Below are 23,411 nucleotides of genomic sequence, written 5' to 3' on the forward strand. Positions count from 1 at the left end.
TTACCTCTACCTCAGACAGAAGCGGGAGATCCTGCTTCCAGGAATCCTCAGACTGAGACTGAGAGCTGTCTCCGCCTGTTTTCTATGCCTCTCTAGTGCTGGGATTGAAGGTGTGCACCACCACTGCCCGGCCACTATGGCTGACTAGTGTGGCTGCTGGGATTAAAGGTGTGTGCCACCACTGCCTGGCCTGTATGACTGACTACTGTGGCTGCTTTGCACTCTGATCTTCAGTAAACTTTATTTATTAAAACACAAATAATCTACTACTATATCTTTCCTCTATTTCCAATGGCCTGTAGTAGCCTTGGTGTTAGAACTAACCGTTTTGGATTATGCCTTTCATGAAAGCCAAATCTCCTATTTATTTGCTGCTTATTTATTTTCTTGAGCTGTAAGACAAGCAAAACAAATAAAAGGGATACAAATAGGAAGGAAGAGGCCAAAGTATCCTTATTCACAAATATAATGATTTTATACATAAAAGACCCTAATGACTCCCATCAGAAAACTCATAGGTTGGTTAAAACGCTTTGAGCAAGTGACAGGATAAAAAGTTAATATACAAAAATCTGTAGCCCTCCTATGTATGATAAACAAGCACACTGAGGAAGCAAGCAGGGAAATGTTCCCATTCACAGTTGTCTAAAGCTTAACAATACAACCTTTTAATAAACTTCACCAATGAGGTGAAAGGGCTTTGTAACCCGAACCTTAAAATACAGCCTGCTGTGTTTGTGCCTTTAATCCCAATGCTTGGGAGGCAGAGGCAGGAAGATTTCTGTGTGATGAAGGCTAGCCTGATATACATTTCTAGATCAGGTAGAATTACACAGTGAGACCCTGCAAAAAAAAAAATCAAAAAAATAAAAGAAGAATCCCATGTTATGCTATGCTCTTGGATTACAAGAATCTGTATTATGAAATGATTGTTTTACCAAAAGCAATGCAATCCAATGCCATTCTTCACAGAAATACTTGTAAAAAGTCAAAACTCACTTGGAAACACAAAAGCCCTCAGAGTAGCCAAACCAATCCTGAGCAAAAATAAAGAAGGGTAGATGGTATCACCATATAGCAAAAGTAAAGAAGGGTGGAAGGTGTCCCCATGCCTGATTTCTGTTACATTACAGAACCATAGTGATAAAAACAGCATGGTACCAGCACAAAATTAAAGTTCCAGATTTGAACCAATGCAGCTACAGCCAAAAGATTTTTGACAGAGATGCCAAAAATTCTTGTTGTAATGTAGACAGCCTCCTTAGCAAACCACTTGGAAAACTGGAAAGCTTCCCATGGAAAAATGAAGCCTAGATCCTATCTCTCACCTTACTTAAAATCAACTCCAAGTGTCTCAAAGACTTCAACATCAGACCTGAAACTCTGAAACTGCCAGATGAAAAGGTACTGGAAATGTATCAGGATATAGGTGTATGTGAGGACTTCCTGTGTAGGACTCCAGTTACTCAGGAAATAAGGCCAGCAATCAAAAATGACACTGGAATAGTTGGTATTGTCAATTTGACAGGCTTTGTCTAGAATGACCTGGGAAGCAAGCATCTCAACGCCTGTGAGGAATTAACTAGATGGAATTAGACCTAGTATGATGGCATCTCAGTCCTAACCTTCATAGTATTCTGCTTGCTAGGAGAATGCAGTGTGCCCGGCTGCCTCACTTCCGCTGACTGACTTCCCTGTCTTGATCTCGTGCTTTTCAACTGTGAACCAGAATAAACCAGTACTTCCTGAGATGCCCTACCCATGGTTTTTGTAACAACAGTGACAAAAGTAACCAGTATAGCCACTTCACAGCAAAGGGAGCTGTTGGGTGAAAAGACAGCCTGCAAAATGTGGGGACATCATTCGAAGAAGTACACATCTGCTAGAGATGCAAAGAAATCAAAATTATAAATAATAAATAATCCAGGTTTATAAATGGTTTAAGGATTGAGCAGAAAACTCTCAAAAGAGAAATACAAATAAAGCCATTTTTTAAAAAATTGTCTCATGTCTTTACCCACCAGATAAGTGCAAGTTAAAACAAATTTGAAATTCCACCTCTACCCAGTAAGAGTGGCCAGCATCAAGAAATTCAGTGATAAAAAAAAAAGCAGGCCAAGGATGTGAGAAAAGGGAACTACTACTCAGTTTTGGTGGGGTTGTAAACTGGTCCAGCCACAATGGAAATAAGCTTGGGGGCTTCTCACAAAACTAAAGACAGAACTCCTGTATGACCTAGCTGTGTAATTTCTGGGCATATACCAAGGGTCTCTGTATCTTTTCACAGAGGTATTTGCATATCTATGCTTGCTGTTCTTCTATTCACAATAATAAGGAAAGCGAATCAATACAAATGTCCATCAAAGAGTGTGGGTAATGCATCTGTAGGTTTTCTATTGCTGTGAAGAGACACCATGGTCATGACAGCTCTTACAAAAAACATTTCATTGTGGTGGAGTGCTTACAGTTTCATGGGTAGCACCATGCCCGTCTGTGCTCTATGCACCGCCATACTGTTCATGAATCGGGCAAGGGGCTGGAGATTGAAACACACAAAGACACACAGAGCCAGAAACACAGGTCATCCTTGAGCTAAAATCCTTGAAACAAGAATGCCCCCTTTATTGTATCCAGGGGCAGCTTATATAGGGATAGCCATGCCCCAGCCAAACGCACCAGAAACCATTCCCTGCCATCAGGAACACCTGAGGGTCTCATGCTCAGAGCAGCTGTAGGCACTCAGATCAGGGGAAAATAATTTTTTTTTACAAGATATTTAGGATCTGGGGGTTCACAGCTCCCAACAGTTTCAGAGGTTTAGCCCATTATCGTCATGGTGGAACATGGCCTCGAGCATGCAGATGTGATACTACAGAAGGATCTGATAGTTCTTACATATTGACTTGCAGGCAAAAGGAAGTGGTCTGGTCTGACACACTGGGCATGGCTGGAGCCTATCTGAGACCTCAAAGCCCACCACCACAGTGACACACTTCCTCCCACAAGATCATACCAACTCCAAATAAGCCACACCTACTAATAGTACCACTCCTTTGAGGGTCTCTTTTCCTTCAGACCACCACACATACATACCGTAGAATTTTGTTCAGCCATAAGAGAAATTTTCAAAAACAAACGAAAGGAATTAATTGAAAATACTGTCTTAAGTAAGTTACTTCAGGTTGACAAATATGTGTTTTCCCATGTTTGAGCCTTTTCTTGTTAGCTTCTAATTTTAGGAGCTAAGTGTGTTAATTTGGGAATGATTACATATAGGGGGCAGGGAAGCAGAAAGGAGTCCCTGAGAGGGGGAGAAGGAGGTTCTAAGCGATGGTAAATGCGTGGAAAAGAGACTAACCAGGGTGGAAAGGCTTAAGAGGACTAGGGAGATTTGGGAGAGAAGTAGATGAGAGGTAAGGTCAAAAGAAACTAAGTAGGAATGAAAAATACATAAAGGAAGCCTACTACTTTGTAAGCTATTTAAAACATAGTTTTTTTTTAAATGATTTTTTAAATTATAATAAAGTAACCATCATATTGACCTGGACCAACAGATTGTTCTTGAGTGGAAGGGTCTTAAGTGGGAGGACCAGAGAATGAGAAGATAAGGAAGCCAGGGTCACAGGATCTTGCATAATCTTCTTGGCTTGTGCCAAGCAAGTTTACAAAGTACAGCATTTTATATACAGGTTTAGGGGAGAAATCGGACAGTGTCAGTGGAAAGCTATCACCCAATGGGACGAAGTCAGCAGGAGGCTAATCAAGCAATGTTGCACAAAGGGAACACCGAGTATCTCAAGACAATCACAGAACAAGCACACAGAGGCCTTGGCACTGTTCACCATGGTTCCATACAGTCGGAAGTTGGGTTCTCAGGATCTGAAGCTGCAGCTATCCCTGGCCCCAAGCATATTCCAGGTTTTAGAGAAGGAACTATGTTCCTCCTTATATCAGGACCCCAGGGGAAAGCTCTAGTGTCCTGGCTCCAGGCTATTATTGCCACTGCCAAGCATGTTTCTGAGTTAGAGAAGAAAGTGTGAAACTGAATGTATCTACCAACCACCCATAACCTCAGTTCTGGGAACCACCATTCTAATGTCTGTTTCTGTTCATTTGACAATATGTGTCGTTTTTAAAATTTCATTTAGCATGCTGTCCACAAGATTCATCCATATTTTCACATGTGTTAGAATCTCCTTTCATTTTTAAGGCAGAATAATAATAGTTTGTTATGTGTACATGCCATATTTTGATTATGTATCTGTCACTGGGCACTTGGATCCTTTCCAGTTTGTATTTTCCAGCCACTATGAATAATGCAGCTTGAGTTTAGCTTTCAAATTCATCTCCAGCCCCACTATAGTGTAAACTTCATGAAAGTTAACATTATTTTATCTCCAGTTTTGTGTCTGGCATATGCTAGAAACTTGTACTTGGTAGTGTGTCTGTCTGTGTGTGTATGGGTACACTGTGCATATGTGTAGCACTCAGGATTAAAACCCAGGGCCTTATACATCCTTTCAAGCACTGTATCACTGACTATGGGCCCTGTCGTGGGTCATTCTTTTAGAGATGCTTTAGAAAATATGATGGAGGAAGGTCATTGGTTAAATAAAAAGAAACTGCTTGGCCCTCATTGGTTAGAAGATAGGTGGGAGGAGTAAACAGAACAGAACACTGGGAGGAAGAGGAAGTGAGCTCAGACTCCACAGCTCTCCTCTCGGGAGCAGACGCCTCAGAGAGATGCCATGCTCCGCTCTCCCGGGCAGACGCACACGATGAAGCAAGCCGCCAGGTTAGACATGCTGAATCTTTCCTAGTAAGACCGGTGCTCACAGATTATTAGAGATGGGTTGATCGGGGTGTGAGAATTAGCCTGTAAGGGCTAGAGCTAAAGGGCCAAGCAGTGTTTAAATGAATACAGTTTGTGTGTTGTTATTTCGGGGCATAAGCTAGCCAGGAGGCTGGGGTGCCAGGGACGCAGCCCCGCTGCCCCTTATTACTACAAAAATGTGATAGCTACATTTGTCATTTGTTTGGAGGATAGTCATCTACTGTAAAATGACTAGTATTTCCAGTTCAAAGTGGGCTCATGCAAGGTACGGCAATGTGTGCCTCTGTTTTTAAGGTTTAGGGCTCCAAGGGAGAAGGGTGATAGGTGCTAAGGCAATCCTGAGCTACTTCAAAACCCTGTCTCCAAAAACGTGAGTTCAAATCATTGTTTGATGATAATACTTTATAGCTGAATTAACCTATTTGTAGGTTCTGATGGGACTGTCTTATCATTATGGAGTCTTTATAGTATAATGGCCTCCAACCTGGTGGAGGCAGTTTCTCAGTTGAGGCTCCCTCTTCCCTGGTGTGTCAAGTTGATCAGTCATGACAATCCCTAGGTTGTTTTAATGAGTGGCAAACATCCATATTGTCTTCAGAATTTTGAAATTGTATTGGAGTTCCAGGAAGAAGAAGAAAATACATTCTTGGGACTTTTGAAAGAACCATTTAAGAGGTGTGGAAAGAAAGAAACCTGAGAATTAGCAGCGCCGAAGAAAATGACTGCTCTCTGACTCAAGTTTCAGAGAGAAAGGAGGTCAACTTGCAGTGAGAGAAAGGATAGGGGTAAGAGGCTTGCAGCAGGACTCTGTAGAGCTAAATACCCTGACCTCTTCTGCATTCTGGTTCCCCTTATCGTTGCTTATGGTGGGCAATTCCTATTGGAAAACAGCTAATATGTCCGCACAAGGTCAGTGTCGTAGGACATGGCAGCCAGGAAAGAAAGACCAAAAATTGGTTTGGATGGTTGATTTGATAGGCACCTACATAACTGCCATAGTGTCATTCTTGCCAATGAAAATGTGGAGAAAAGATTCTTTTATTTTAAAATGGTTCCATATTAATGGAAGTTCACAATGGAAAGGGGCTCTTTCATTAAAGGAAAGCTAGGTTTATATATGGTTTAGAGCATATGGAATCTGGTTGCTAAATGGCTATCGTTTAATTTTAGCATTTATAAAAGATGTTAAATGTGATTTCAGTAGAGTTTTGTTTTTACTTTGCAATAATCTTGAATGTGAATTCATTTAAAAGTAATGTGAGATTGTGTTTTTCTCCTTAAATATTACATAACAAAGCCAACCTTTGTGAATAACCTTTCTTTGGATGCCAACAAGTGTCTCCAGTCGAACTTCTGAAGTATACGGACTCATTTCCTTCTTCTCCCTCATATTCCAAATGTTCAGCATTTCTTACATCTCATGAAAGAAGACAAGATAATTTGTCTTGATGAATCTCAAAAGTGGCATCCAGATGTTTTAGTTTGTAGGCATCACTCTGTCCCCATTCTGTATTGCAATTATCTCCCTCGCAGATAATATTCTGGGAATGCTCAATTCATGCATAAGCAGAAATGTGACAGAAGCCTGAACTGAAATAGCAGTGGAATTAGCCTGTCATTTAAGTAATGCCTTTAAATAATCTTACCTAGGTTCACGATGGTCCGTAGTGGGAAAAATGGTGACCTTCATCTTAAGCAGATTGCCTATTATAAGCGCACAGGTGAATACCACCCAACTACACTGTCAAGTGAGAGAAGTGGCATAAGACGAGCAGCAAAGAAATTTGTCTTCAAAGGTAAAATTAATGTCTAAATCTTAAATTATAGATTACTTCCCATGTGTGTTTGTAGGATCCTGGGAAATTCTCTAGTATTTAGTTATTGCTAAATTTGTAGAAGGTTATGCTCAAAAGTAACATAAAAATCACCGTAAAGCTAACTGAAGGCTGGTAAGCATGAAAAAGACCTATTCAGGGGCTGGAGAGATAGCTCAGGAGCTAAAAGCACATAGTGATCAAGTTCGGTTTCCAGGTCCCGTGTTGGGCAGCTCACAGCCATCTCTAACTCCAGCTCCAAGGGAGTCTTGGCCTCTAGTTTGGCATGTTCTAGCATTCAAGTGCACATACCCACACATAGTCACACACATGTACACATAGTTTAAAATAAAAGCAAAAAAAAAGCAAATAAGAAAAGAAAATGACTTATTAAATTGTAGATCAAAAGAATTAACCATGAAAATCACAAAATTACTTTCTCTTGCTGTTGCCACCTAGGGAATCTTTTCTTGATTGACCTTCAGGCACTGATGCCGCGGCGTTGAGGAAGTTAGTTGATGCTTAGTATGTGTAGTGGGCGCTGCGGGCCGCTTCCTGCCACCCAGCTCCCGGCTGCCTGGCTAGCTTATGCCCCAAAATAACAATACACAAACTGTATTCATTTAAACACTGCCTGGCCCATTTCTATTAATGTGTGTAGCACCACGGTCCATCCTGGGTTGGAGCTCCATCGAGACTACCCTGGAGAGCAAAGCATGGCATCTGGCATCCGCCTCACTTCCTCTTCCTCCCAGCATTCTGTTCTGTTTACTCCACCCACCTAAGGACTGGCCTATCAAATGGGCCAAGGCAGTTTCTTTATGAACCAATGGCCTTCCTCCATCAAGTATGAAAATGCTAACAGAATGAACTCGCTTGCTTGTTTAAGTAAAAGAAAGGAAGAATCTAACTGTATTCATAGCTGAGTTTACCCACATACCTGCCCTTCCCTCCACACTGTGTCATTAATTATTTCTCAGAATTGTGTTTGTTTTCTTGCCTTGACACTCCATCAGTACATTAAATATTTGAGAAGCAGCAGGGCAATTATGAGAGCTTATGACAGCTTTCCCTCCTTTCTGCCTCCTTCAGTGGAGAAAGCAAACTGAGCATGAGGTAATTAGAAGGCACAGTCAACATAACCAAATGAGTGTTGACGCTATTAATGGCAGTTTTGCCTAGAGATAGAGCATTAGGCTTCTTCCAAATCAGGTCAGAATATAAGGTTGTAAATTCTAAAGTTATAAATCAATGCCTGTTCATGTCTTCCTATACAGCTTCCTGCCAGTTACTCCTATTCTTAGCAATAGACAGACCTCTTACACTAAAGTGGAGGTTCATTCATTCATTCATTCATTCATCCATCCATTCATTTTATCATTTATATTTAAAATGTTTGTTGAGTTTCTCTGGTATACCAATCTTATTCTTGGCCCAGGGATATACTAATGAGTAAGATAGGGTTTCAGATTTCCAGTTGCCTACCTTCTAATTTAAGTTCTGTGTTTATTAATCCTAGTATCTTAATAATGTATTCTGGAGTCTGCATAGCTAACCCATATGAACTGGGGAGATAATTAGTGATTCTCCTGTTCCCTACTTGTTCCTCTGCTTAGATATCCTCAAAGGGAAGGAGAGCTGAGAAGCGTATTCCTCTCACTATGCTGTCCCTCCCTTTACTCAACTCAGAACAAGGGAAGGAATGGGGTGCTTACAGAGATCAGCTATAATGAGTTTTTCAGAACATTTTGTATCACAAAGCTCCTCATCTATACAGAATTCACTTTATAACCTAAGCCACTGTCAGTTACTCCTTAATTTGTCACAAGTTTCTCCCTAGTTTGAGTACTCCAATAGACAGGCCATTTCATATTCTCATAGTTACCACATGCTTTAGTGATATGCTTACTCTATTTCCATTGTTTCCTACAGAAGTATAGCACCTAAGGGTCCTTTTGGTCTTCAGAACACTTGACAATAGCATTGAAAGTAAATATTCTGTTTCAAAGAAAGATTTTGTAAAAATAAAGCTAAACGTCTTCATGGTTAAGTTAAGCCTATAATAGCCTAAACATTATGTAGCTTTGAAATTACACATATTTTTTATGTCATTCATTTCAGACAAAAAGCTGTTTTATGTTGGAAAAGACAGAAAACAAAATCGTCTGGTAGTTGTTTCAGACGAGGAAAAAAAGAAAGTCCTAAGAGAATGCCATGAAAATGGCACTGGTGTTCATCATGGAATATCCAGAACTCTAACTCTGGTGGAGTCAAGTTACTACTGGACTTCTGTGACCAATGACGTCAAACAGTGGGTATGGCTTGTGTCTTCAGTAATTTTTTATTGTCTGTCTAATAAATACAATTTTCACTATTGCTTAAAATATAATGTAAATATCACCTATGGTGTAAGTACTTTCTATGTTATTTTTGAACTAAGAAAACATTTAAATCAAAGGTAAATTTATTTCTCTTTATAATTATTTTAAATCAGTAGAGTATAAACTAAGAAAATTCAATATTTTGATAGGAAATTATTGAGAATTGAAACATTGATCTCCATTTTGCAGGCAGAATTCAATTGAGGTTGAAATTCTTTTGCTAACCATTATATCCTTTTTTTAAAAAAGAAAGATTTATTATGTATTATATATACAGTGTTTTGACTGCATATATGCTTGCACACCAAAAGAGAGCACCAGATCTCATTACAGATGGTTGTGAACCACCATGTGGGTGCGGGGAACTGAGCCTAGGACTTCTGGAAGAGCAGCCTGTGCTCTTAACCTCTGAGCCATTTCTCCAACTCCCAACTATTATATTCTTAATGCCATCATGAATGACTTTATATGCTATATGGTCAAAATAAGTATGCTCATAATAAATCAGTCCCAGAATGGATTCTCCACTTTTGTGCCATTCCAAATATAGAAAAATGTCAAATATAAATGGTAGTAACCTATACTCAAATTATAAGTGTTCCATGAGTCCTTTCACAGCATTCAGTGAAATAAATATAAAAATATTTCATTTTAAAAAGTAAGGCTGTTTCTAACTGGTGAATGCATTTAAGTTGGAAAGTGAGAGTGATCACCAAGAATGATTGTGATGAGCCCTTTCCCAGCTCACTAGCCCACTCCTATTTTCAGGAGCGCTTTTATGTAGAATACAAACACTATCACTGTTTCAATCACCTTGAAAAAGAATTATTTTGGTCATAATGATGAAGGTTTGTGTTTTTATTTTTGTTTTTAATTTTTTTTTTTAGAACTTGGTTTGAAAATAATTTCCAAAGTGAAATTCTGGAAATGTTTTAAAAATAACATCATCTATAAATTAATCAATTGATCTCTTCTTAATCCTTTTATCAGTCCTAATACTACAACCCTTTAATACAGTTCCTCCTGTTACGGTGACCACCAACCATAAAATTATTTCATTGCTTCTTCATACCTGTAATTTTGCTGTATGTAAATATCTGATATGCAGGATATTTGACACGTGACCCCAAGAGATCAGAACCCACAGGTTGAGAACTGCTGATTTAAATAAAAGCTTCATGAGACCTGGATTTTCACCAGGATATAGAGAAGTTTCTGGCATCTTTAGATATTATTTGACTAAAATTACAGTTCAGCAAATATTACTGAAAAAGATGGATGAATGAACTTTAGAATAGAAACTGTAGGAAGAAATGTCATTTGTATGAATACATTATTGCATAGCCATGCATGCTGGCTTAAAATTATAGAAAATGAAATACTTCATGGTAGCCTATTAAGAGATTGTTTTTTTACTTTCTTTCTTCCTTCCTTTCTTTTCTTTCCTTTTTTTTTTCTTCAGTATTTGAATTTACTATGTTGCCCAGACTCTTCGACTATGGCAACCCTCTGGATTCAGCGTCCTAAGTAAAGGATTACATAATGTGCTAACACAGCTAGCTGTAGAAGCTTTTTGCATTAATTAAAAACAAAATGATCAAAAACTTGTTCTGAGATCTGCTGATTTAATATTTATCTGAATTTGAATCAGGATTGTGTTCCATTTGAATAAGACCCCATTGAGATTGTCGTTAATCAGGGTAGCAGTGAGGAGACCCTGTGGTGCTGATGTTTGGACTTAACTAGCCACACAGGTGTAGTGACTGATATTTGCTTGTTGTTCTAAATAAAAGGCTTTATTTGATGGGCTATCTCATGTCAGTAAACTTCCTGTAAAGTACAAAGTACCTGTTGGCTGCTTAAGATTTCACTTTATAAAACTGATTTCTATTACCGTGAATATTTTAACAATTATATGTGTTTTCCTTGTCATGTCTCTGTAGGTATATGCTTGTCAGCATTGCCAAGTAGCAAAAAATACCGTTCTGGTGGGACCTCAGCAGCACCTTCTCACGGTGGGAAACCCATGGAGTGTAGTTACTGTTGATCTGATGGGACCTTTTCATACAAGTGACAGAAGTCATGTGTATGCTATAATCGTGACTGATTTGTTCACAAAATGGATTATGATTTTGCCTTTATGTGATGTTTCAGCGTCTGAAATTTCTAAAGCTATTATTAATATATTTTTCTTATATGGACCTCCTCAGAAAATAATAATGGACCAAAGAGATGAATTCATTGACCAGGTAGGACAAAGTGCTCACATTTGGAAGCAGGTATCACTCCCAGTGTCTGAAACACAGTTCTTTGTGCTTTATAGAGTAGTTAATATATTCAAATAAATTGCTATCGATATGCAAGTATATAATATATGCTCCTAGATTTGTTGAACTAGAGATTAGGAGAGCAGGATTTTTGTTATTACGTTACTACTAAGTAATTGTAAGCCTATCTTTTAATATCATCAAACTAAAAGGTGATGATTGAACCAGATAATATTTGTTTACTTCAAATTTGTTTACTTAAGAACAACCAAAAATAAAAATATAATAAAATGATATTAACTAAAATGAAATAATTGGACATATTTATATTATGTTAAAAATACAAAAAATATATATATTTATTATATATTTATATAGGTAACTATGATAATAGGTATGTAAACTAAGAGGCTTTACTAACACTCCAGATTGAAAATAACAGAGTTATTCAGTAGCCACACATGATGTGTGAAGTCAGCGAGAGCAAGGTGGAAAACAACATGGAGAAGTAGATTCCTCATTCATTCTTCATTTCAGCAGTTAATTGAATTTATAAACACAAAATCTAAATTTTACCAAGCGACTCATGATAGAGTGATCACATGACTTAAGTATCATCTCCCACATAAGAATGGATGAGGAGTCATGGTCAGATGCGAGCCACAAAGAATTCCTCTCCGTTTCCTAAAACCAGATGAAATAAAAGCTTACTCTGTACTCCAGTAGAAGTGTAAGCTGCCTGAGGTTGGAAGGACAGCCGTGCTCATCAGTGGGAAGTCTGGCTCCCAGCTACCATCTTCCCATCTCTGGAGTGTCACTGACTGTGTGGCTGCTGGAACCCATGTCGTAAGGCTGAATTGCAGATAACAAGGGAGGACAGCGGGCAGAAAAGAGAGCTAGTGCTGCCTGAGTTTGTGCAGAAATCTAAACTTCCATCCTTTTCTGCCACCGCCCTCACACAACCACTACCTTCTACGGACCTTGGGAAATGCGAGATATAGAAAGTTTATCTTTCTAATAATTCTGAGAGTTATTTGTAGAAAATATTCTTCCAAAGAGAAATTTATTAGCTGAAGGTTAACGAAATGAAAATAACAGAGAATAGGGGAGCATCAAGGCAGGAAAATAGTTGTTCTGTGTTTGAAAGACTTACTATTAAAGTGTCCTAAACTCAGACTGAATTCCTTTTGAAGTCCTGGCCATAAGAAATATTATCATAACAGTGATAGTAATTGCCGTTAAATTGTATAAATTCCGTACTCTTTATTGAGAACTCTTTGGTATCTCGCAAGCATTACTTTGTGAGCACCCCTAGGCAGCTGTGGGTAGCCTTGTTCTCAACTTAGAAATGAGGAAACTGAGTGCAGAAGCTTAGTGACTGTGTCATGTGGCCTCGTGGTTTCTTGAGAAAAAACAAACAAACAACTAAAAACAGTCTACTTAATTGAAAGTTACTTGACCACAAAGTTCGTTTGGAACTTTGCCCTTCCATTTCCTGTTGTGCGTGTATATTAGGTGCTTAGACTGCCAAAGCTTAAGCTCGTGTCTTTAAAATGGAGTTAATACACCATAAAGTCATCCTGACGTGTAGTAACAAAAATGACACCTAATGTGTTGATCGGCATTTAGTAAGGACCCAGTCAGTGGAATTCTACCCAGAATGCTTACATATTTTAGCTGAATGCCTATGGTCAGTGAAAGACAAGAGTTGGGTTTCTTGAAACCTTTTTTAAGCCAGAGGAATTATACGAATATTGAACATTCAGTTTTGTTTTTTGTATGTTTCAGATCAATACAGAACTGTATAGATTGTTCGGTACAAAACAGATTGTAATTTCTCATGCTTCTGGAAGTGTCCATCCATCTGAGAGTATGCCGAGCACAGTCAAAGCCTTTCTCTCCAAATACTGTGCCGAGCACCCCAACACCTGGGATGAATACCTGCCAGCGCTTTCCTTTGCCTTCAATGTGACGCGCTCAGAGTCTACTAAGAACACACCATTTTTCCAAATGTTTAACCGGAACCCATGTGTGCTGGAGGAGTGTCCTCATGAAGCGGGTGGTGAAAATACAAGCGTGTTTGCCAGAATCGTAGCTGCAGTCAGAGAGGCTGATGCAGTACTGGAGAACAAGACACCATCGGCCAGCCAGGTAATTTGGTCTACTAGAAAAGTTCTGTGAAGCCCTACAAAAGAGGAATTATGTTTAAAATCTCAGCATGTGGACATGTTCATGTATGTGCACATGATATACTCTTAAGCAAGAAAATAAAAGGTTTTATCTTCCAAGTTCTGCTTATTTTGGTTAAGTAATATACTTGTTCACTGTTTTTGTGTGTATGTGCTTTATGTAGATTAGGATGTGTTTGTGCAGGTGCATGTGCACAGGTGTGAGCATGTGTGTGGAGGCTGCTCACAGACATCCACTGTCTTCCTCACTCTCAGCCTTAGTGTTTGAGTCAAGGTCCCTCACTGAAACTGGAGCTCCTTAATTCAGCTGCATAGTCTGACCGGAGTGAACCTGCCTGTGCCAGTCTCGCCCCTTCCCACAGCTGCTGAGGCTACAGATGTGCGTTACTATGAGGCTACAGATGTGCGTTACTGGGAGGCTACAGATATGGTGTGTTACTGGGAGGCTACAGATGTGGTGCGTTACTGGGAGGCTACAGATGTGCGTTACTATGAGGCTACAGATGTGGTGTGTTACTGTGTCCAGTGGGTGCACAGAATCTGAACTCAGGTCCTAACGAGTTCAGGCTTTTATCACTGAATATCTTTCCCAACCCTAAGAAGTCTGCTTGTAAGCTATGAAATTCTGAGACTGCTGGCAAAGCTATGGCTTTGGAGAGATTGGGAAGGCCTGGTTTCTGTATCCTTGTCAGCAGCTGTGAAGCTTTGCACTCTGTCCTTTTACTAGTGCAAGTTCTCAGAGCCACTCAGCCTGATTACCATCTGTGTGAGGAGAGAGATGCTGACTTCAATAAAGAACTAATTAGGGTTCAGTCCTTCCTTTCATTCACAGCTCAGCAAATCCCCACTGCCATAGTCTTATCAGCCTGTGCATTTAAACGTAAGTCCTGTCATGATGGTCTTTCATTTACAGATGGAGAAAAACAATTTGGATGAACTAAACAAAACCAAGCGTGTTAAAAAGAAACCAAAGCAGTTAAATCCTTTTCACTTAAAAGTGGGTCATGAAGTTTTAAGACAAAGGAAGAACTGGTGGAAAGATGGCCGTTTCCAGTCTGAATGGGTTGGTCCTTGTGTCATAGACTATATTACAGAAGGTGGATGTGCTGTCCTGAGAGATAACACTGGGACCAGGCTTAAAAGGCCTATCAAAATGTCCCATCTTAGACCTTATGTGAGAGAGTCCGCTGAGCAAGGTAAGTGTCTGTAGCTCCTCTAGTGTGCTATCTTTTCTGCAAAAAGAGACTGGAATTTCAAACAATCTTTTCTCTTTTGGTTAAACTGCTTCCTCCTCTAAATTTTATAGTATTTGATAGAGTTTTAGTTTTCCCTAGTAATCTGATTAGAGTGTACTTTTACTAACATTTTTTTAACTTTTTTGATGAAAATGGATTTTTTTCATACAATATATTCTGATTGCCTTTTCCCATTCTCCAGCTCCTCCCAGATCCTCCTCACCTTCCCTCCGACCCAAAACCATTCTTTCTCTTTCTTATTAGAAAATAAGCAGGCATATAGTAGCAGTAGTAGTTTATAAAAAACAAACAGGATTTTTGTTTGGACTTCTATTAACTTTGCATAATTGCTGTGAAAAATGCTGAACCTGTTTCAAAAAAGGAAAGATTCCATCTACAGTTTTGTATAATATTCTGCTACTTTTGCCTTATTTTTATGTGGAAAAACAGCAGCTATGATTGTTTACTGCCAAAGACAAACATATTGTCCAGAATCTAATTGTGAGATAAATAAGGGAACTTTATTTCCTTTTAATGTGGCTTCATAATTGGGTCATAGGTTGGGATGAGTAAGGGTGTAGTATGTGAAATATTCAGAATGCTATCAGACCATAGAATTATGGCATTCCCATAATTATGTGCACTTAATTATAAATATGATTAAATATAATTATAATTATTATATTCTATTATAATATTATAATTATGGGAGTGTTATAATGCCCAAGACTATGCCAACGGGCATGCCTTTATAGGCCTTGAATAATATTTTTTTTTTTTGTTTTTTCAAGACAGGGTTTCTCTGTGGCTTTGGAGCCTGTCCTGGAACTAGCTCTGTGGACCAGTCTGGTCTCGAACTCACAGAGATCCGCCTGCCTCTGCCTCCCGAGTGCTGGGATTAAAGGCATGCGCCACCACCACCCAGCTTTGAATGATATTTTGACATGGTTTTCAGATTAAGTCCCCTTACTTCTTCAATGTTGTGAGGAGCGTAGTTCCTTCCTGCCTGGCTAGCTTACACCCGAAATAATCACACAGAAATTGTATTAATTAAATTACTGTCTGGCCCATTAGCTCCAGCCTCTTATTGGCTAACTCTCATGTCTTGATTTAACCCATTTCTAATAATCTGTCTATCACCACAAGGTCATGGCTTACCGGGAAAGATTCAGCATGTCTGACCTGGCGGCTCCATGGCGGCTCTCTCTCTCTCTCTGACTCTCTTTCTTCCTCCCAGAATTCAGTTCTGTCTGCTCCAGTTTTGTAAATGCTGCCCTACCAAAAGGTCAAGGCAGTTTCTTTATTCAACGAATGAAAGCAACACATAGAAGAATCTCCTACACCATTTCAAGATTATTTTATTTCTTCCTACTGTATTTGCTTCTTTGAACTCCTCTGAGGTAGATAAATGAGAGGATGTTATTTGATTCTTATTTTATAATTATGCATTTTCTGTAAAGAGCATAGTACTTCGCAACATTTTCATGCAATGCATATCATTGCTCATTTTGTTCAATGAATAAATATTATATAAACAGAAGAAAATGATGGATTAATATTATTTGAATGCAAGTTACATCTGATGGTGATGTAATTTATTTTTTAAATATCAAAACAAGTTACTTACTAGACACAAGTAAATAACAAGCAATAAGCAATAACCTGAATTCCTTTGTTGAGATATGAAGGCCTTATGGGGCTCTTCCGTATAGTAGTTCTTACCCATTTCTGGACTCCAGCACTTTGTTAATAGCTCTTGGTACTTTTCTTTCTCATGATGGAACCAGTTGCTCTAGTCAGAAGCTTAGCTCAGATTGTTCTGACTCCAAACACCTGGTAATTTCATCCTCCCTGTAAGAGGGCAGTATATTCATTCTGTGTGTCTTCTCACTTCAGAGCTGTTTATAGACTCTCCCTTTTACACACTAAGTGGGGGGAAAGGAATTGTATGAGTTCTTTAATCCCACCAAGGTTCCTCCTTCCCCTTCAGAATGTATTTCCTTCTCATGATAATCTTCATCCATACGAAGTTTGCTTATAAAATGTTGCTGCATCAAGATCTTATGCAGCACTCTTCAGTTTTCTCTTATCAGAGACATTCAGATCGGAAGTCAGCTAATTTCCATCCGAGCATGTCAGAAACAAGCAGAGAAGACAGCTGTCCACATAGAAGCAATATGCTTCTCGCTGTGTGTTTAAGCTGTCTGGAATGTTTCTTCTAGTAATATAAGAAAAGTGTAGTGTTACTATTGGTGTGAACACACACATTTGAAGTTTGTAAGTGGATTTATTTTCAAGTTTCCTACCAACCATGCTCTGAACTAGTTCTTCAATAGTGTTTGGTCCTTTGTGTGTGTATGTGTGTGTGTGTGTGTGTGTGTGGTTTCATTGGCAGAAATACAAAGGAAATTTGGTGTATTTCATCTTTTTCCTCAGCAACATGCATTTCCCTAAATACCTTTCCCTCAGCAGCTGACCCTGAAGAGTCCCCAAAGTGAATTTAATAAAAACAGTCTCTTTAGCCATCAAACATTTTTATTTGACATAAATTTAAAAACCCAATATCCCAAAGGAGTTGAAGTGTCTGTTTATATCTGTCATGTTACTCTGTACTGCTGTTGACTTCTTGGCTGTGTTAGAGTCACAGTCTTAAACAGGTGGACTTATGTTGCCAAGTTCCCATCGTTCTTATCTGGAATGTAACACTGAGCTAACACATTCAGTACTGGGTTAGAAGTATTTGCTGTTGCTATTTTAAGCAGGCCTGTTTGCTGTTTTGTTTGATTTGATGCTGAACACTTTTAAGCTCCTTATTTTGATAAGAATTTTTTAAAAATATACTAGTGTCCCTTTGTAATCATAATCTCATTTTAAAGGGATAATTTTGGTGCTGACCTACTGTCCCATCCAACACAGTCTGGCTCTTAATTTATTTGCTTGATTGATAATAGATTTGGGTCTACTTCACCAAAGATTTAGTTGCATTCTTTAAAAAAAAAAAGAGCCTATTTATGAAATAATTTTTCACTAGCAAGTTTCATCTTGCTGCCATTACAATTTGCAACAGACTTAGTGCTTCAAATATTATTGCCATAAACTTACGTACTTTAGAATTCCTACATGGGTATTAGTGGGCTGTTACTGAGTCATTGGCAGAGTCCTGTTTCTAGAGTATCTAGAAGAGAATGGATTTCCTTGTCCTTTCTAGGTTCTAGCTCCGTGGTCTCAACCTCCCTAATGCGGCCACCCTTTAATACAGTCCCTTATGTTGTGCTGACGTCAACCATAAAATTATTTTGTTGCTACTTCATAACTAGTGTTTCTGCTGCTATGAATTGTAATCTAAATATCTGGAGAGCAGGGTATCTGATATGCAACCCCTGTGGCCCCCAAAGGGATCACAACCCACAAGCTGAGAGCCACTGTTCTAGCTGCTTCCTTATCCTGGTTCTTCTCTTCTGTTCCCAAAGCCAGCAATGCCTCATATCCCACTTACATCCCTCTTCTTCTCCATTTGAGAGCCTTTGTCCTTCAACCTGCCCAAATATTTTAAAATAATCTCACTATTTTTAAGATCATATCAGAGGCAGCTTTAATTTCATGACTACCCAAATTCCTTCATGCCATGTAAAGCTACATATCCACTGGTTACAGAGATTAATGGGTAACGAGATTATTATTGTGTTGATGACAGTGAACAGTCTCAATAAAACAATGTGTCGTAATGCCATAGTGCCCTAATGCTTTATGACACTAAACCCATGATCTCCACATTATTAGTATTATGGTTTCCTTATAGCTAGCTACATACTCTCCAGACCCAGAGCCCATCCAGTTCATTAATGATGGCCACTATTGATATTATAACAATAATAATATAGTATCAAATTACAGTTGTCTTATCATGAAAAGGATATATTAGAAGTACAATATGGTATAAGTTTGAAAATTTAGTTATTTTGACACCTCACATAAGAATAAGAAAGCTAACTCAATGAGAAACCTTATTTACCTAAATCATTTGTGATCATTAAATGTAGGTTCCCTCTTAAAAATTTAAATACCTATTTCCTGATATTAAATTTTTTGTTCCCTGAAACCACGTAAGAGAAAGTTTGTAAAAACGTCTTGAAAATGTCTAAGTTCCAAAAAAACTGGAAACATTATTCAGCCTTTTCAAAGTTGAAGTTACTACCTTTGTTAAATGTGTTTTCATCATAATCACAACTGAGTCAATAGAATGAGAAAAGAAAACTGTGTAATACAGCATATTTTGTATAATGTAACTTGGTAGAAAACTCCTTTAATACGGTGTTTGTCCCTGCCTTAAAAGTACGAATGTTGACATTCTTTTCTGTATCCTTTCCTCGGGATTCTTGTATATCCATGCCAGTATTGTCCAATGACACAAAGTTTACATGACATGTAGTTTTAAATTTTCTATTAGCACATTTTAAATAGAAAAAGATGAACATGGTGTCTCATTTAACAATATATGGAAACTATTGGATTTGCATACTTGGGAGGTCCTAAAAGAGTCTGTCTTTTGATAATCTGTTTTGAATCACATTTGAACTGGGTCCAGTTAGACTGTAGTTAGAATTGAAACATATTTGGTCCTTATGGATGAATGAGGTTTTTTTACTATATGAACTGGCCTGGACATTTTCACAGTAATTCTTATAAGTATGATCCATACTCTGCATGGTTTTGCAGATACCATTTTGCAGATAATAAGATACTTTAAGAGCCATCATTTGTGGAAAGGAAAAATGCATGTGTTTGTATAGCATGCATACATAATAAGTACATACAAAGATATTTACATGTATATGTACATATACATCTCTCTGTGTGTGTGTGTTTGTGTGTGTGTAATATTTCCTCTTAATAATCGGTGATGTTGGTAAGATTTTTTTTCCCAAGGCCAAGTAACTAAAACAAGCCTAAATGTAAGTCCCTGAGCACAGATTCAAGAAATCAACTTCTGAGAGCTTTGCATCTAGATACATTTTCTTCACTGATAATGTTTTCTTTACTGAGCATAGTTTTCTAAAATAAGACAACCTAGAATACTGTGGAGTTGGCTGTTTGTCTAGGGTTACAATAAACTAACCTACTCACTTATATGAAAAAAATTACAGAAAACCTCCTTCGTCAACCATCTCTGAAAAACTCATTGTAAATTTTCTAGGTGTTGTGGTATCTGCCATCAGCTATGATCTTGCTTAATATACTTTAGATGCTATGGTGTCTTCCATCAATATGACATCACCTAACATACCTTAGGTGCTATGATGTCTGCCATCAGTGCTGATGCCATTTAACATATAGACATTGAACTTACAAAATTCCTCGTGAATATTTTAAACTCAACAACACTTTCTGTCATACCTAGCCTTTTAATTGAGCTTATGAAGTATCTGACCTTTTGTATTAAGCATAATTCAATAAGTAAGCTTCCATGTTAATTTTCTAATAATATTCTCCCTTTTAAGTTCATTGACCCTTGTTCATCTTCCTGATGCTCTTGGTGAAAGCAGTCATCATCAGCTGAATGATTTGTAGTTGGTCTTCCAAAATTGTTCCTTTTGTGCATCAGTTCTCCCACCCAGCATGCAGCTCATCATTCTCTTGCCCCTGTGTACTTTCATTCCCCCACAAATTATTTATCTTCTGAATTTTATTTTAAGTCTAAACACCACATACTCTTTCATGAGAATTAGTAAAGTGTAATACTTTGCATAATAATGAACTAAATGACTGTCTAAGCCCAAGCCTGTAGAGGGTATGAGGCCCTTGTGCACATAAGTAAGTACAAAGGAAAACAGGACAATTAAACCCTCCTGCTTGTCTCTTCAAAGGAAGGAGGTGTTTACCTGTTTTCCACCCAGAATGCTGGAAATGGATGTAGTTTATTACCTGGTGATGTTTTGCTATCTGTAGCGCCAGGCTTCACCCGAATCCACCAGACTATTATGTTTGTTTATCCCAGACTTTCCCCCGCTACATTTTGAGCATTGCCTCTCAGTCAATACAACTCATCTTTATGAGCAATGTCACTTTTTACAAGAGATGTTAGTTGTGCTTTACAACAGCCTAGGTAACTTTTGTTAATCTTCATGCCAGACCAATCCTGACTCCTGCAGGCTATTTGACTTACCTCAGTAATTCTCCCTAGACTCTTATCTTGATTGTTTCTGAGTCAACAGTACCCATCCTTATGTAAGAAACCATATCTACTTTATAAAAAGTTCCAATGTAAACATGTCTTAAACTTTGTTGTTCACATGGGATTGAGTTAACTAATTATCAGGAAACTTCTTTCTAAATATGTGCTATGCCTTAAATATGGTTAAAATAAAATGCCTGGTGTCAGCCTCTAGAACTTTGAACCAGGCTAAGTCGTGCTAGATCAGATTTCCTTCTTGCCTCTCTTAGATCATATCTCTGTTTTACAGAGACTCCCACATAAGCCGATTTCTGCCACCTGTTTAATGTGTGAATTTCTAAGAGTTACTAAAGTTCATAAATTTTAAGTTTTTAAATGTATGAACTTCTAGAGAGGGTTCATTTTTCCAAACAAACCAACAATTCTGGTGTGATGCCCACTGATCTCTGATCTAAATGGGCAATTAGTCTTCTTTTCCTACACTTAGACTGGAGGGTTCTATAAACCATTAAAATCTTTAGGAGAATCCGTTCATGTTTGGGAAATAATCCAGAAAAAGAATTCATTAATTCTAATTAATGCTGACATTAACCAGCTATGGTAGATGAGTTCCTTTTGTAATGAATTAGAATATCAGACCTGGAAGAATCTTTTTTTTTCTATTGTATTCTTTCTATTGAAGGAGGTTGCTGTTTTGTTATTAGTTTAACAACTTATTTTAAACGTGTTTTTCAGGGAGTTAATGAATATTTTCCTATAGTATACCAAAATACTGACAAGGAAAAGTTCCCTGTTGAGTGTAAATGAAGTAGATCTTAGATTAGGTAGATCTTGAACATTTCTGAGGTTTTTGTTATCAGATTCAACTTAAATAAAAGGTTAGCTGCTTCATTGAAGCTTGCCTTCCACACATTCCTGCCACATGAGTCAGATTTGGGCTACTTTATCTTCATCTAGTTTATAGCTTTATATTATAACTCATTAATGTAATTGTACTATTGTGAATTCTGTACAAATTGGAAGGCATCTGAAATTAGAAATATAAGAGTTTAGCAATTCAGTTGGCTAAATACCCTTATTAATTCAGACATATGTGCTTTGTATATGCATATTAAGGATATCATTATCAAAATTATAGTTATATAATTTTGTTTCAACCTGTATCACTCCTGCTCTTTGTCCTATACAGATCATGTGCACCAAGGACCACTCAAGGAAATAGGAAGCTTTTGTCCTACGTTCTTTATATGTGAATAGTGTGTGTGTGTGTGTGTGTGTGTGTGTGTTTGTGTGTATATACATAATTTTGTTTGCTTTTGTGTATGTTTAATGTGTAAGAAGTTTGGTTTGGGAGGGGAGGTTGGTTTTTTTGTTGTTTGGTTGGGTTTGGGTTTTTGAGACAGTTTTTTGTTTTTGTTTTTTTTAACATTCATAACTTTTTATTACTTTGAGTTTTGTTCCTCACTTAATGCTTAACTTTAAAATGATGTCTGCCTTCAATTCTAAGATTAAATGTTGATCTCTCTCTTTCAGACAGTCTTTATCTCTTACAAGGTTCGGTAGTAGCAGATCACGACTACGTTGGATTACCTGAAATCCCAGTTGGACCATACCAGGCAAATATTTTGGTAGAAGATGCAACTATTGGTGTAGCTAATAATGAGTTATTGGCATCAAGCAAGGATCATGAACTCTTGGAATACAGAAATTCCAAAATCTCTGCATTGGGAGAGGATAACAGTTCTCTTGATAAACAGACTTTCAGTTTGCTTGATTCTTCGACCCAAGTTCTTGAGTACTTAAGTTAGTAAATACCAAAATTTAATTTAAAATGCTTGTTTAGAATGTATATAGTCCTTGGTTGTAAGCACTTTATCTATCAAAATAGACTCTATAGAAGAAATTTCTTAGTACAATATTATTAATTATATTCTGAAGGCTTATTTTAAACGTATGTAAAGTTGTGGCACATTTGAATACAAAAAATATATGTAATAGAAATATACATTGCTTAGAATTCAGGAATCTCTCAGACAACAGACAAAATCCATTTGCTTCTTTGGAAATAAATTCAAGGAGAAAATTCTCAAACCTTTTTCTAATATTGGTACTGCACTTTCTGTTCTAGTTTTTTTTTTCAGAAATATCTCCCTCTTTGAAGTAAATTTAAACAACTTTTGGCTTAGTTAATAAATATTGAGTGAACAATAGCATGAGTGAAACATTTTTTCCTGTGACGTTAGAACTTTTTAATTTGTATTTACAGATTTACTTTGGTGTGGTATGGTTGTGTGTATGTCTGTGTGTGTGTGGTCGTGCGTGTGTTTCTAATGTGGCTTTGTGCATGTGAGTACTGTGTCTGTAAAGACTAGAAGAGGTGACGGATACTCTGAAGCTGAAGTTACAGATGGTTATGAGCCAGCCAGTGTGAGTACTGGGAACCAAACTTGGATCTGCTGTGTCAGCAGGTTAGATACATTGTAGCCAAAAGACAAGTGACCGTCAGGGAGAGAATTAAG

At 37.8% G+C, this 23,411-nt stretch overlaps 1 protein-coding gene across 1 annotated transcript in view; it reads left to right on the top strand.

Annotated features, from left to right (window-relative positions):
• Gin1 (gypsy retrotransposon integrase 1) overlaps positions 1 to 23,102 on the top strand; it is a 28,357-nt gene extending 5,255 nt beyond the window's left edge. The window contains exons 2-7 of the mRNA XM_041631727.1: positions 6,485 to 6,630; positions 8,770 to 8,963; positions 10,973 to 11,278; positions 13,085 to 13,447; positions 14,399 to 14,681; positions 22,426 to 23,102. Coding sequence (XP_041487661.1) covers positions 6,492 to 6,630; positions 8,770 to 8,963; positions 10,973 to 11,278; positions 13,085 to 13,447; positions 14,399 to 14,681; positions 22,426 to 22,700 — 1,560 coding nt within the window. The 5' untranslated portion in view covers positions 6,485 to 6,491 and the 3' untranslated portion in view covers positions 22,701 to 23,102. The remainder of the gene's footprint in view (positions 1 to 6,484; positions 6,631 to 8,769; positions 8,964 to 10,972; positions 11,279 to 13,084; positions 13,448 to 14,398; positions 14,682 to 22,425) is intronic.
• Positions 23,103 to 23,411: the final 309 nt, after the last annotated feature.

This window comes from Microtus oregoni, unplaced genomic scaffold (genome assembly GCF_018167655.1).
Source record: "Microtus oregoni isolate MIOR12 unplaced genomic scaffold, Mior012 000038F_ref0000394, whole genome shotgun sequence".
NCBI lineage: Eukaryota > Metazoa > Chordata > Mammalia > Rodentia > Cricetidae > Microtus > Microtus oregoni.